The sequence below is a fragment of the Megascapheus bottae genome, chromosome 3 (genome assembly GCF_031878675.1).
Source record: "Megascapheus bottae isolate mThoBot1 chromosome 3, mThoBot2.hap1, whole genome shotgun sequence".
NCBI lineage: Eukaryota > Metazoa > Chordata > Mammalia > Rodentia > Geomyidae > Megascapheus > Megascapheus bottae.
This window is the reverse complement of record NC_143511.1, coordinates 78,021,524-78,034,766: the sequence shown is the minus strand read 5'-3', so window position 1 is coordinate 78,034,766 and position 13,243 is coordinate 78,021,524. Positions and strand designations below refer to the sequence as shown.

General features: G+C 38.8%; 1 protein-coding gene across 1 annotated transcript in view; it reads left to right on the top strand.

Moving 5' to 3' along the window:
- The window catches only part of Brinp1 (BMP/retinoic acid inducible neural specific 1), a 182,814-nt gene that overhangs the window by 104,366 nt on the left and 65,205 nt on the right, over positions 1-13,243 (top strand). The window contains exon 3 of the mRNA XM_090330518.1: positions 6,313-6,503. Within this exon, the coding sequence (XP_090186644.1) occupies positions 6,313-6,503 (191 nt within the window). The remainder of the gene's footprint in view (positions 1-6,312; positions 6,504-13,243) is intronic.

Below are 13,243 nucleotides of genomic sequence, written 5' to 3'. Positions count from 1 at the left end.
ATGCTTCCTACTTGGCAGGAATACATTCCTACCTCAAGATCTTTGAACTAGCTGCCTCTTCATCTTAAAGTTTTCTTCCACCCCTAGGTGGCCACAATGATTTTCATTCATTAAGTATCCCTTCAAAGACCACACAAGCAGAAAGAGCTTTTCAAATTGTTATGTAAAGCAGATTGTCCATGCCTTTGGACATTCCCACCTTGGGCTTCCTTTGTTTAGATGACATTTCTTTCCCTTACACATGTTGATTTCTTGCCCCACCAACTTTATCAGTTTTGTTTACTGCAGTGTCCTTAGGGCCAGACAAATAGTACTGAAATTTTGGATACACTGAATTCCCCTTTTAACTTGAATGTTGATGTCTGCTTGAGAATAGATCCAAGTGTTCTTATCAAAGGGTGAATTGGTAAAGATGATAAAATTGTAGAATTCCATGGTGATGGCGTGAGAGTGGCAATGTTTGCTCCACATACCTTTACTCGATCAACTGAAATCTAGCATTATAGCATTTTCAGTCAAGCTTGTTGAGGATAACAGCAGTGCCTATAGGCTGATATCTAATCACCAACCCTGACAATTAGACCTTTAGTTGTAGTCCACCAGTTGACTGAGTTTACATCTTACCATTTACACACACACACACACACACACACACACACACACACACACACACTTCTGTCTATCTTACTATCTCTCATTGCTCACAATTTTGCATAAGTAACTTATTCTTTTTGAAGTACCTTCCATCCATCTTTGTCCTAATGCTGTTGTCTTCAAACTGCATCTTCTGTAGGTAGATTTCTAGGCTTCACCACTTGCACTCATATTCATTTCTCCAAACTAGGTTAGGGACCCTTCTTTTCACTGAGTTCTGAGATCAAGGTATTGACAGATTCCTTCCCTGTAAGAGGGTGAGGAAGAATCTGTTCTTTAAAAAAAAATTTATCATAAAGGTGATATACAGAAAGGTTACATGTCAGGTAATGAGTACATTTCATTTTGAATAGTGTAACCCCTCCCTCGTTTTCTCCCACTTTTTTCCCTTCCAACCTTCCTGTCCACCAAGTTGTCAGTTTAATTTCTAACATCATGTCTTAGGAGTAACACTGTTGCATCGGTGTACCCTTTCTCCCACTGTTTCTGTGATTCCCCTTCCCATACCCTTTCCACATTAGATAAAATTATATTCAAGATAGAAGATACAGAAATGGGGAAAAAAGGTGACCGCAGGGAATAAACCAAAGGAGAAATAAAGAAAGGAAAAATAAAAAACTGCAAAGAGTACAATGAAAAACCTCTTGTTTGTATTTTTTGGAGTTCATTTTGATAACCATCATTTTATATGGTCATATGCACATTGTGATCCTCTTCTAAGAATATTCTCCTTTGTTCTCAGTGTGGAGATGCTCAGAATGCTGTTTAATTAATTGGGTCCAAGGATAATCGTTTGTCTTTACAAGGATAATCGTTTGTCTTTACTGTCCATTAGATTAACTTGTAGATTTATAGACATTTTCCAGTTATTACAAATGAGGGAAACCATGCATCCTATGTTTCTTTGGGTTTGGCTTATTTTGCTATATATATATATATATGTATATGTATATATACATATATATATGTATATCCAGATGATTCTGTTGCCTTAAGAATAGGGCAATGCCCTTTTTTTCTGATGGAAGCATACAATTCCATTTGTATATATACTACAGTTTCTTTATCCATTCATCCACTGAGGGGTATCTCGGTTGATTCCATATCTGAACTATGGAAAATAATGCTGCAGTGAACATGGTTGTGCTAGTGGCATTAGCACAACCCATTAGCCCACAGTGTGGGCTGGTTTGTGGTCATTTGGATAAATGTCCAGGAATAAAATGACTTGGTCATGGGGAAGGTTTATGTTTAGTCTTTTGAGGAACTTCCATATTGCACTCCAGATTGCTTGAATAAGTTTATATTCCCATAAACATTGTAGTAGCGCTCCCTTTTGGACACATCCCTGCCAATATCTGATATAGAGTTACTTTTCTTCATAATGTCCATTTTATCTGTGGTGAAGTAAAATCCCAATATTGTGTAGATTTTCATTTTTTCTTATGGGTGGAGATGTTGAACATTACTTCATATATCTATTGGCCATTATTTCTTCTTTGGAGAAGCCTCTCTTCAAGTCTTTATCCCTCCCACTTAATTGATTTTTTGAGAATTTGTTTTTGAGGGTTTTAAGGATTTTTTTAAGTATATTTTAGATGTGAGGCCCTTGTGTGGTATCTAGTTCTAGTGAAGATCTCCCATTGTATGGGCTTTCTGTTTATCATGCTGGCTATGTCCTTTGCCATGAAGAAGCTCTACAGTTTGATGCAATCCCATTTATCGAGCCTTTACCACCCACACCCAAGCTCACTGCGGTGATTCTGCATGATTTTTTAAAACTATCATTGCATTAGCAGATAATAGTTTTAAAAAAAATTGTAAGCATCATGTGCCTGCTTTGGAAAACATTAACTCTGTCCATGGTGCTGAGAAAGCCATCCATTAAGTGTTGCTAATGGTTTATATTATCTCTTTCCAAGGGTATTCCAAAGGTCCTACTTCCATGCTCAGCTTGTCATAGGCATTCTCTTATGAGGGACTTGAATCCCTCATGCTTTCCTTTCTTCCAAGGAAGAAAAGAAAGAAAGGAAGCAAGAAAAGAGAAAGAAAAAGAGCTAAGGAAGTATGAAGGGAGGGAGGGAGGAAAGGAAAGAAGGAAGGAAGGAAGGAAGGAAGGAAGGAAGGAAGGAAGGAAGGAAGGAAGAAAGGAAGGATGGATTCATGGCTTTGTAATTTGTGTGGATTAGACTTGTCTCACTGGATTATTATTGATCTACTGGGTTTCATATTCTCGTTCTCAAGATTAAAAGGTGGTTTTAGACTTTGAATAATTAGGATATAGCTTTTCTACACAAGAGTCCTACCAATATTTAGTTGAACTATTTTTAGCAAGTTAATGGTTCAGAATTATATATAAATATTAATTTTCAACAAAATTGGCATGTTAGTATTAAAATAAACACAACCTAATGAGTAAGTTCTCAGTAGATACTATATATGTACATGCTATATATTTTATATAGCAGATGATAGTTTAAAAAAATTGTAAGCATCATGTGCCTGCTTTGGAAAACATGAACCCTGTCCATGGTGCTGAGAAAGCCATCCATTAAGTGTTGCTAATGGTTTATAATGTCTCTTTCCAAGCGTATTCCAAAGGTCCTATTTTCAGGCTTAGCTTGTCATAGGCATATATACTAGCATATGCTAGTATATATAACATATACTAGTATATATAACATACCTTCAAAATTATGTGTAATGTAAATTTTATGGATGAACTATTGAGGAAAGATTCTTCCTCTCAAATGTACTTTGTAATGCTCACAGCTACATGTGTCTCACTAATGACTGCTCTGGAAGTCAGAAAAATCACTGAACAATTTAGTAACTCAGATAGCATTATTACGTAACATTTTCTGAGAGTTGGGGGCCTGAGTGAAAACTCCACATTCTCTCTGGGTCTTTCACAGGCCTGGAGTTCTAAGGTTGCGCTGAGAAGGATCTGTTAATTGGTTATGTGCCTGGTTGCTGTTAGGACTCACTTGTAACACCTGGTATCTTTAGAAACTATGCGCCGCAGACTTCTCTTGGGTGCTTGCTATGTGGTTCTCAACATGGGCTTTTGACAACATGACAGTAAAGAGGAAATAAGAGATCAAGAATAAGAGTGAGAGTGAGAGAGAAGAGCATGCATTAACTCATACCTATAATCCTAGCTACTCAGGAGGCGGAGATCTGAGAAATGCAGTTCAAAGCCAATATTGTCAAGAAATTCTGTGAGACGCTTATCTCCAAAAATCCAAAAGCAGAGCTGTGAAGCAAGTGATAGAATGCTAGCCTAGAGTGCTAGCAAAAAAAAAAAAAATATGGTCAGGGACAGTGCCCAGGCCTTGAGTTCAATCCCCAGGGTTGTCACAGTAGGAAAAAAAAACACATCAAAAACAAACCAGAGAGAGACAGAGAACAAATAAATATCCCATTACTTTGTAACCCAACCATAAAGGTCCCATTGCATCATTTGGGGTTGGTGTGTCGTGTTCTCACTGGGACTCATCTCACCGTACACATCACATGTATACAGCTGGTAGTTGTCAAACCTGACCAGCCTACTTGCTTCATCTTGCTCCTTCTTCATATTTGTCTTGTACTCTGCTCTTCTCATAGCACATTCTGAATCGCCTTGTTGCTTGCTCTGCACCTGCTGTTGCCTTGATTCAACTATTTTTTTTAGCTGTGCTTCCCTTTATCTAAATCCTCTATAGATTTCAAAACCTGAGTCATAGAAGGCCTCTTCTCAAAAGATTCTGTGAGAGGCCCGAGGCACCCAAGCTCCTCCTTCTGCCTTCTATAGCCATTAATTTCTTACCTGACACATTGTGCTTTTCTTAGCGACCACCTCACAGGCAACTTTCAGGGGCCTGTTAAGTGCAGTTGATTGGCTCAAGTATCTATCATGTAGAAGTTGAACTATGTTAAGAGTTATAGAGAGAGGTTTATTTTTTTAAGCAGAAACGGATCTTAAGCACTGAAACTTGGAGATATATTCTGATTCTAGCCTTTTTCTGATCCTGTTTTTGGAGAGCCAGGGGTCAAACTCTGCCACTGAATTACAGGAGCAAATTCTTTCCTGATTCCTATCCTGTTTCCTCACACCCTCACACCTACCACATACACTTTCTTTTGCCCTGTGGCCCTTTCTTCATTTGTCTCTCCCATTCTGTGACAGAAGAAAGAGACCTTTTCATTAAACTCTGGGTCTCATCGTTTATCTAGACTGACATTATGGACCCCTTGGGCAATCTGTTTTTCTCAAGGTACTGAGACTATGTAACTCAAGGAAGTTGGTCTCTCTAGGGGAATAGAGATTGTTATCTAAGGCAAAGCAATCCAAACCCAGTCCTATTAAATTTATACTTCCCCTCAGTGTGTATGCTCTTGTTCACTGTCTGGATATCTTTAATGACTTGCATGTGCATACCTGGGAATTTGTGAGGAAGGAGAATTAAAAAGCAATACTTCACATTAGATCACTCTTTGCCTTTCAATTTCCAGAGGTATTTCTTTTTACACTGACTTTCCTGTGATTCCTGCACCAACAGGAGGAAATAGATGCCATGAATTGGATTTTTTTATAGATGAAGAAATGTAGGTCGAGAGAAAGGATATGCTTTGCCTAACACTACAACACATAATTTTCAAGAGGCACTGAGAGACTTAGGCAAGATCTGGCATGTTCAGGATGATATGGTCATAGACCAGAGAGACTTACATTCCCAAATTAAATGCTCCTTTTGTCTTTATTTTCTCTTATCTTTCACTGATGATAGAAGAAGTACACGCATTCTAAGATCTTCAGAACATAATTTAATTTGTTTAATTTCTTCCAAATAGAGATTATTCAGTAAATTTACCTTAAAATGTAGGATATAAAAGAGCTCTAGGTTTACTATTTGATTTTTGAAATGTCTTAGATCTCAGGTGGTTTAATGCCTTAGCTGTTATTCATTATTGTCTAGCTTGCCCCCCCCCTCTTTTTTTTGTCGGCCATAGGGCTTGAACTCTGGGCCTGGGCGCTGTCCCTGAGCTCTTTAGCTCAAGACTAGTGCTCCACCACTTTCAGCCATAGTGCTACTTCCATTGCCTCTTTCTCTTGCAACCTCCCTTCCTCTATTCTCTTCTCTATTCATCCATCCAACAATGTTGTGAGTATTTCTATGTAACAGGTACTTCAGTGTTTGCAGAGGTGGGGCACAGAGTACCTGCGAAGTTTCCATCACCACAGCGTCAATTAGCCTGGTGAAAGTGGTAGACCAACGAACAGAGAATGATGGAGACAGCATTCCAATGAGATGAGGGAGTAAGAGTTAATAGATCCCTGACTCATTCTTGGTTTGATTTAGTTAGATTAAAAAAAATGAGATGTGCTATTCTTCTGCAATATGAAAATGTCAAGACCATAGTCACAGTCATCATCATCATCATCACCATCATCATCACTCTTTATTTCTTTTTTTGGTAAGCATTTTATTGAAATGTATAAAAGGATTACAGTTATATTCAATAACTATCTGCTGATTAAAGTGCACTGAATTGTTAGACATACATTGGAACTAATTCTAGACACTCTCAGCTAAGGAGAGATACCCAGAGGCATGGTTGGATGGGCTTTAGCTTCAATTAGAAACAAGAATGTTGCTTCTCTCTCTTGTCCAGGGAGTTTGCCCGTTGGAAGGTGAGGAATACAGCCATTGAAAGGAGAGATCTGGTTCGTCATCCACTGCCCCTCATGCCAGAGTTTCAAAGGAGCATCCGTCTGCTTGGCAGGAGACCCACAACTCAGCAGTTCATCGAGACCATCATCAAAAAGTACGGCACCCACCTCCTCATCTCTGCTACATTGGGAGGTAGGTCGGTAGCCACTGGACATTGTCTCTCTGCCATGGTTCTGGATCTTGGATCTTTGGAGAGGGTGGGGATGTTCTTTCTACCAGTGGACATTACTCACGAATATATATTGCTAGAGAAATGTATTGTGTTGCTTATGCCCAAGTCTGAGTAGACCATTCAGGTCAATGGGAAAGTCAAATTTTGAATGTTTACTTACTTTTGTTGGTCCTATGCCTACTTTAAGAAAATCTGGTTTTGTTTTGTTTGGAATTGTCTCAGTTTGTTAAGGGTGTTAATCTGATCATTATTTTGGTTTTTTTTGGGATGAAATGTAATCCCAAGAGCGTGGAGAACAAATCAAATTTCCAATGTTATCCATAAACATGCTTTTGTTCACTTCAGTCTACCTTAGGGACTGACATCTGCTTCTTGGGTATCATTTTATAAATTAGCTATCTTGTTTGGCTTGGAATAGTAGCCCAGTTGGTTTGCTTTAGCCAGCCTTCCCTTCTATATCTTCCCTATGAAGACCACTCTGTCTTCCACAGAGTGAGCAGAAGCAGCTGAATGAAAGGGGGGAGAGTAATGCAAAGACAATTGGGAGCTGGTGGTGCAGATGAATAGAGAGATCACATTCAGAATTTGCATCATGCATCATTTGATATTATAAGCTACCGTTCTTTAGGCATCAGAGTTGGTCCAAAAAACCCATTTGTGATACAGCACCTTTTCACAGAATGACAAAGGTAAATTTAGTCATGGCCCATCCCAAGAAAGTGACATATTGACAGATGTAGGGTGGGCTAAGGTGTGGTTTTTAAATGGGGATATTTTCAGAAGAGTGTAAAACACTGCACCCTGCTGCAGTCTAAACAAGGTTCATGAAGGCATTGGTAGTTTAGTTCAGCAGGAGCCGGCTAGGGAAAGAAAGGGTCATGGGGGCCCCATGTAGTCTGGGTATATAGAGCATATTCTGAAGAAGATGAGGTGCATAGTCTGAGAACATGGGGTGTGGGTGAAACTAAATTCTGATCATTCTTACAGTAATATTCATGCTTCCTAATGACTGGCCATTATAAGCATTGTATATGGTCTGTGTTTTTCACAATTGCAATTTAAATGGTATTACTTTGCTGCACAAATAGGAGAAATGGGACCTAGAAGAAGCAGAGTTAATAAGTAGAAAAGCTAAATTCTGAAGTTAAGTTTGTTTCTGGCCACAAAACTAGTTATATAATTCATCTGGTTATCTAGTTATCTAATAATTATTTCATTATCTAATTATCTACTAATTATTTCTTTACCCACCAAACCACCAGTCCAGTAATCAACCAACCAGCATGTATCTATTGGCTGCTGTTTGACTGATCAGACACTAAATGAAATAGGAGTTTGTGAAACCATTAGTGCAAATTATATACCCCATGAAAAGTGAAAATGAGTTGATTTTTACACGGAGTATGGCAGCAATCTATATCATTTCCTTTGGTTTTCTCTTGCTTCTCATTTCACTTGGAAAAAAAAATAGGTTGTAAGTAATTCAATTCTTCTATGAAAAGCTGTGCTCCGATTTCAGTCCCTGGAAATCCCAAGTAACAAAGACTTTTCTTTCTTCGTGAAATATATTTTTAATTTCTTCAAGGCGAGGTGGTAAATTATTCACAGAGCCTTGTTCTTCTCCTGTTTTTACAACACAACATTTTGAAATATGCAAAGCTTTGGATTGAAATCCACTGTTGGACAGCAAAGTCTTAAATGTTCATTCAGCCCTCTCTTCTGAGGAGGGGAGACAAGGAAAGGAAGAAATTCACCATTGATCAAATGCTGTGTGCCAGAAACTATATCATATCTCGTTTTATTTGTTTTCTCATGGAAAAGTTATTTCCAAGGACCTCATGTGCTGGTAAAGAATGTGAATTGGGGAAGGTGGTATAGTAAATGAAGAGAAGCCTTTGGCCTGTGAGCACCTGGCTTTCAGGACTTCATCTAATGTCCCTCAGCTTAGTGTCACTCTTCAAGTAACTCAGGTCTCTGGACTTCATTTCCTCTTTTGTAACTAATCATAATCGTTGTACTTCCATAATGCACCGAACAATGGATTAAATAAATGAATGCATTAAATGTCCTATGCATACCTAGTAAATTATTGTTATTATGATTACTATTGCTATTGCCATTTTCTATTGTTCTTACAATTGTTATTACTGTTATTTAATGGAGGAATTAAAACTCAATCCTACCACTCACTAGAGAAGTGGGAAGCATGCAGAAATTCACTTTTCTGTTTGGATATCAGTTTTCCCTTGTATATAAATAAAGAAATATAAAATGTGTTTATTGGTTATAATTTTTACTAAGAGCTCTGTATGTCACTGGGAAGAAATGTTTTGATAAAAATATTTGAGATGTCAAGTAAGTTCCCAAGGGCATAATTAAACAACAAAAGATGAACCTAAACCTGTCTCATACAGGACAAGTTAGGTACATTCATTTGACTGTGATTTTTTGCTTGCTTCCTCCTGTTTCCTTCTTTCCTTTACTCCTTTTTCTCTTTCCCCCTTTCTTTTCCTTGCTTTATCTCTCACTCTCTCTTCCCTTCTTTTTCTTTCTTTCCTTCTTTCTTTCTTTCTTTCTTTCTTTCTTTCTTTCTTTCTTTCTTTCTTTCTTTCTTTCTTTCTTTCTCTTTGCTTTGCCCTGCCTTGCCTTGCCTTGCCTTCCTTTCCCTTCCCTTTTTCCTTTCCTTTCTTTCATTTTGCCAGAGTTCAAGCCCATGGGCTTCAGCATGCTACGGAATTACATTTATAGAAATGTTTTTGGCTCTTTCCAGAGAGAAAAAAAAGGCTTAAGGGAAGTTTGTCTGTGAGAGGTTCATTGGTCTTAGCATTTCTAGAATTTCTCAAATGTTTGATGAAGTAAATTTTATGGAAAATGATCCTCAGAAGCAATTCCATGCCTGGAGTAACACAGAGGAAAACAGGTATTAAGGTTTCATAGTGTATCTGTACATTTTAGCCAAAAAGCACTTCAGTATCCAGTATCTTTGTGACAATCAGAATTAAGTTTGTCTTTATATGGGAAAGAATTTGCCTACCTTCCTAGAAAGGTGTGTACAAATGTCTTTCAAGTCATGTGGGTGAATTAGCTAATTTATACTAGGGTGTCTATGTATGCACATTACACATGTACTCATGGTTATACTATAAATGTATATGTGAGCTTTCACAGGTGTGGGAATAGGTGCATTGCATGGATGCCTGTTCTTAGCTCATTTGTATATATTTTTGTGTTGAGTAATTTGTATTGCCCACACTGCATTTTGAGGGGCTTTCCTTTTGCTGAGAGGGAGGCTGAGAATGAACCACGGGGGCTGAGAAAGAAAGAATGAGAGCTATCTCAGTAGCCCCATGTCTGTACAGCCCATCTCCTGCCAACAGCAACATTTTCTATTGACTCCAAAGCAAAAGAATCAGCCTTCACCTCTTCCTTATCCTGTGTGTGTTCAAATTTTATTTGTGTTAACATCTGAGGTACTGGAGAGAGGGAGGCGAAACCCCCTGGAGGACAGGAAGACTGAGCAAAAGCCTGCATAGGGTGAAGAGGCAATTTGTAGAAATGCCCAAGTGGGAACGAAACTCTAAACAGAACATTCTCTTAATAAACACGAAATTAAGTCTTAATAATGTAGCAAGAAGTCCATTAACCCCTCTTGATCTAAGGTTTGCATCTGCCAGTTTTCAGTCCAGAGGGAAATGGCTTATTTCACCTTCTGTTCCACAGGCCCCGAAGAGAGCTTGAGCTGGCACTAAGAATATTTATTTCTTCTGTCTCAGGGCTCTAACTCCTAGTGCATTTACTTAATCATTTAGTTCTCTAGCAGTATTTCACAGCGTCTATCCACTCAATAGTCTATCCACCTATCCATCAGTTAATTTGTCCATCACATGATAAATGAGCACCTACTTTTCATCAAATCCCTAGAGAAATTTTAGAAACATAGGAAAGATGAATTGGTTTCTTGATACCTCTGCACCACTCACTGTTCCAAAAATCCACTGATGATAGAATTCAAAAACATAGTGGAATATTAAGTTGTTTGTAAGTCAGATCTACTCAGGGTCCAACATAACAACCATCATAACCATATAACAGTGAATGATTCATGAAGAAATGAGAAAATTTACTCTAAACTGAAGAAAAGCCTAGGCACGTGAAAGCTAAAGATGAGTTTAGATAATAATGGATCTCTATTGCTGGAAAATTTTAGTCTAGTTTTTGAGGCAGATATATCAGTCAACAAACACTGTTGGGTGGAGCCATTTCTGTACTTATGTATTCACCATCAAGTCGCCACTCATTTATTACACAGGTAATATATATCCACATTATACTGGGTAGGCAACAACCAGAGAGTTTCATATACTTTCTGATCTCACCGTGCTTTTGCTCTTCTGGGGAAGACAGAAATCACCAGGAAATGTGATAAGAAATACATTAAAGAGATGAAAGAAAGTGTGGTTACCCACTGAAAAGTTATTAACCCAAGGTTCCTTGGGGGTCAGGGGAAGGGTTCCCAAAGGAAGTACTGATGGCTTAGTTGATGCCTGAGAGGAGAGTAGAAGTTAGTCAAGAGAAGGACAGTAAAACAAAGTTCTAACAGTAATAGAAAAATGAGTCACGTCTGTACCAGGTGTCTACCTGGATAGGCCAGATTATGAGTTGAGGAAGAGAACAAATGGAATTTACTATTGTCTGTACTTTTCACTGGTCTGCATTCTACTTCATTCACACTCTACCGTGATTATTCACCTGGTGTATCAAAAGGATCTCCTTATACCTTTGTTTCTCTCTACCATCACTGGCTAACAAAAGCAGAATGTGACCCCAAATATGACTCATTATAAATATACTTGCAGCCATGTGTATAAAAAGAAGGAAGCCAGGTATTGGTGGCTCATGACTGTAATCCTAGGATTAGGAGCCTGAGATCTGAGGATTGTTGTTCAAAGTTAGCCCAGGCAGGAGAGATTCTGAGACTCTTTTAAAAATATATTTTTATTGTAATTGTAATTAATAGAAGGGTTACATTATATTCACCAGGTAGAAGGTGCATTACTTCACAAACATTGATACGCTTTCTCGTGTCTTGGTCCCCATTTCCCTCCCCCCACCCCCACCACTCACCTTGTTTTCCCTCCTTCCCTATCCAATTTCAAATAACCAAAAATGCATATATGCAATGTATCAGATAACAAAGTAAATACTGTAACAATACGAGATAACCAAGGGACAGCAAAAGAGATGAGAGATAACAGTACATTAAGGACAACAGTCACTCATTATATGGCAGACTCTTATCTCCTATTAACCACCAGAAAATGAAAAGTGGTGCCCTGGCCCCAAGTGGTAGAGGACTAGCCTTGAGCAAAAAAGCTCAGGGACAGTGCCCCATGATTCAAGCCTCATGACTCACACACACACACACACACACACACACACACACACACACACACACACATGCACACACACACACACAATGACAGGAGAAGGAAAAGGGGAATATCAATTTGATAATATATTTTGTAAAAATAATAGCTCCAAAACATTTTCATCTTAACATACAATCAACAGAGCAAAGAATGCATAAGAGATGTTACTTTTTTCTGTGGGTCATGGGGCTTGAACTCTGGGTCTGGGCACTGTCCCTGAGCTTTTCAACTCAAGGATACTGCCTTACCCCTGGGCCTGGATATTGTCCCTGAGTTGTTCAGCTCAAGGCTAACACCCTAACTCCTTGAGCCACAGCCCCTCTTCCTCTTTTCTAGTGATTAATTGGAGATATGAGTTTCATGGTCTTTAGTGCCTGGGCTGGCTTTGAACTGAGATCCTCAGATCTCAGCCTCTGAGTAGCTATGATTACAGGAGTGAGCCACTGCGCCAGGCTGAGATGTTACATTTTTAGATTAAATCCAAATGTGGAATTTCTCTTACAGAATATCTTGGTGTCTTACTAACATATAATCCTAATGTTTGCCAAAGTGTTCCACACAGAGGGAAAGTTCAACGTGTGTCCACTGAGCTGACTTTCTGGAATAAGCTAGAGAATGACCCAGGGAAGTGGCAATTCCTTCTCTCTGGTTGACAGTGTGGCTTTGGGAAGGTCACCTGGGGAATGGTGCTGCTCATTCTGAGGAGTGTCTTATCAGGAGAGGAAGGGACATCAAAAGCCTGAGAGGATTTCAAAAGTCAGAACCTTAGGGGAGAAAAGGGACAAATGCCTTCTGAAAATGAATTTCTATTTACCTATAGTTCAAAAAGTCATCAGCATTCAAAGGACATTTCAGTCACACTAGGCATCAGGTTTTGCTTCTTCTCAGAACATACTGACCTCTTTGATCCTCTAAATAGTGTATTGATAACATTCAAAGATAAGTATCATGCAATTGATTCACACACCATTGTCATACTAGCAGAGTGCTGACTGTGTGTCTGGAGGGATTCGTGTACATCTTATGACAAACCTGCGTGGTAAAGTGTAGGTATGTTAACTATAACATTGTAAGAATTTTCCTTCTCCCCGCTTTGTTTGGCACTGGAGTGGGGGGTGGCTACGTTGGAGTTTGGGTCTTCATCATTAGTAGTCAATATTTAACTACTTGAGCTAAACTTTCACTTTGCTTGCTTCTTTCTTTCCTTCCCCCTTCCTTTCCTTCCTTCCCATCTTTCCCTCCCTCCTTCTTTCTTTCCTTCCCCTTTCCTT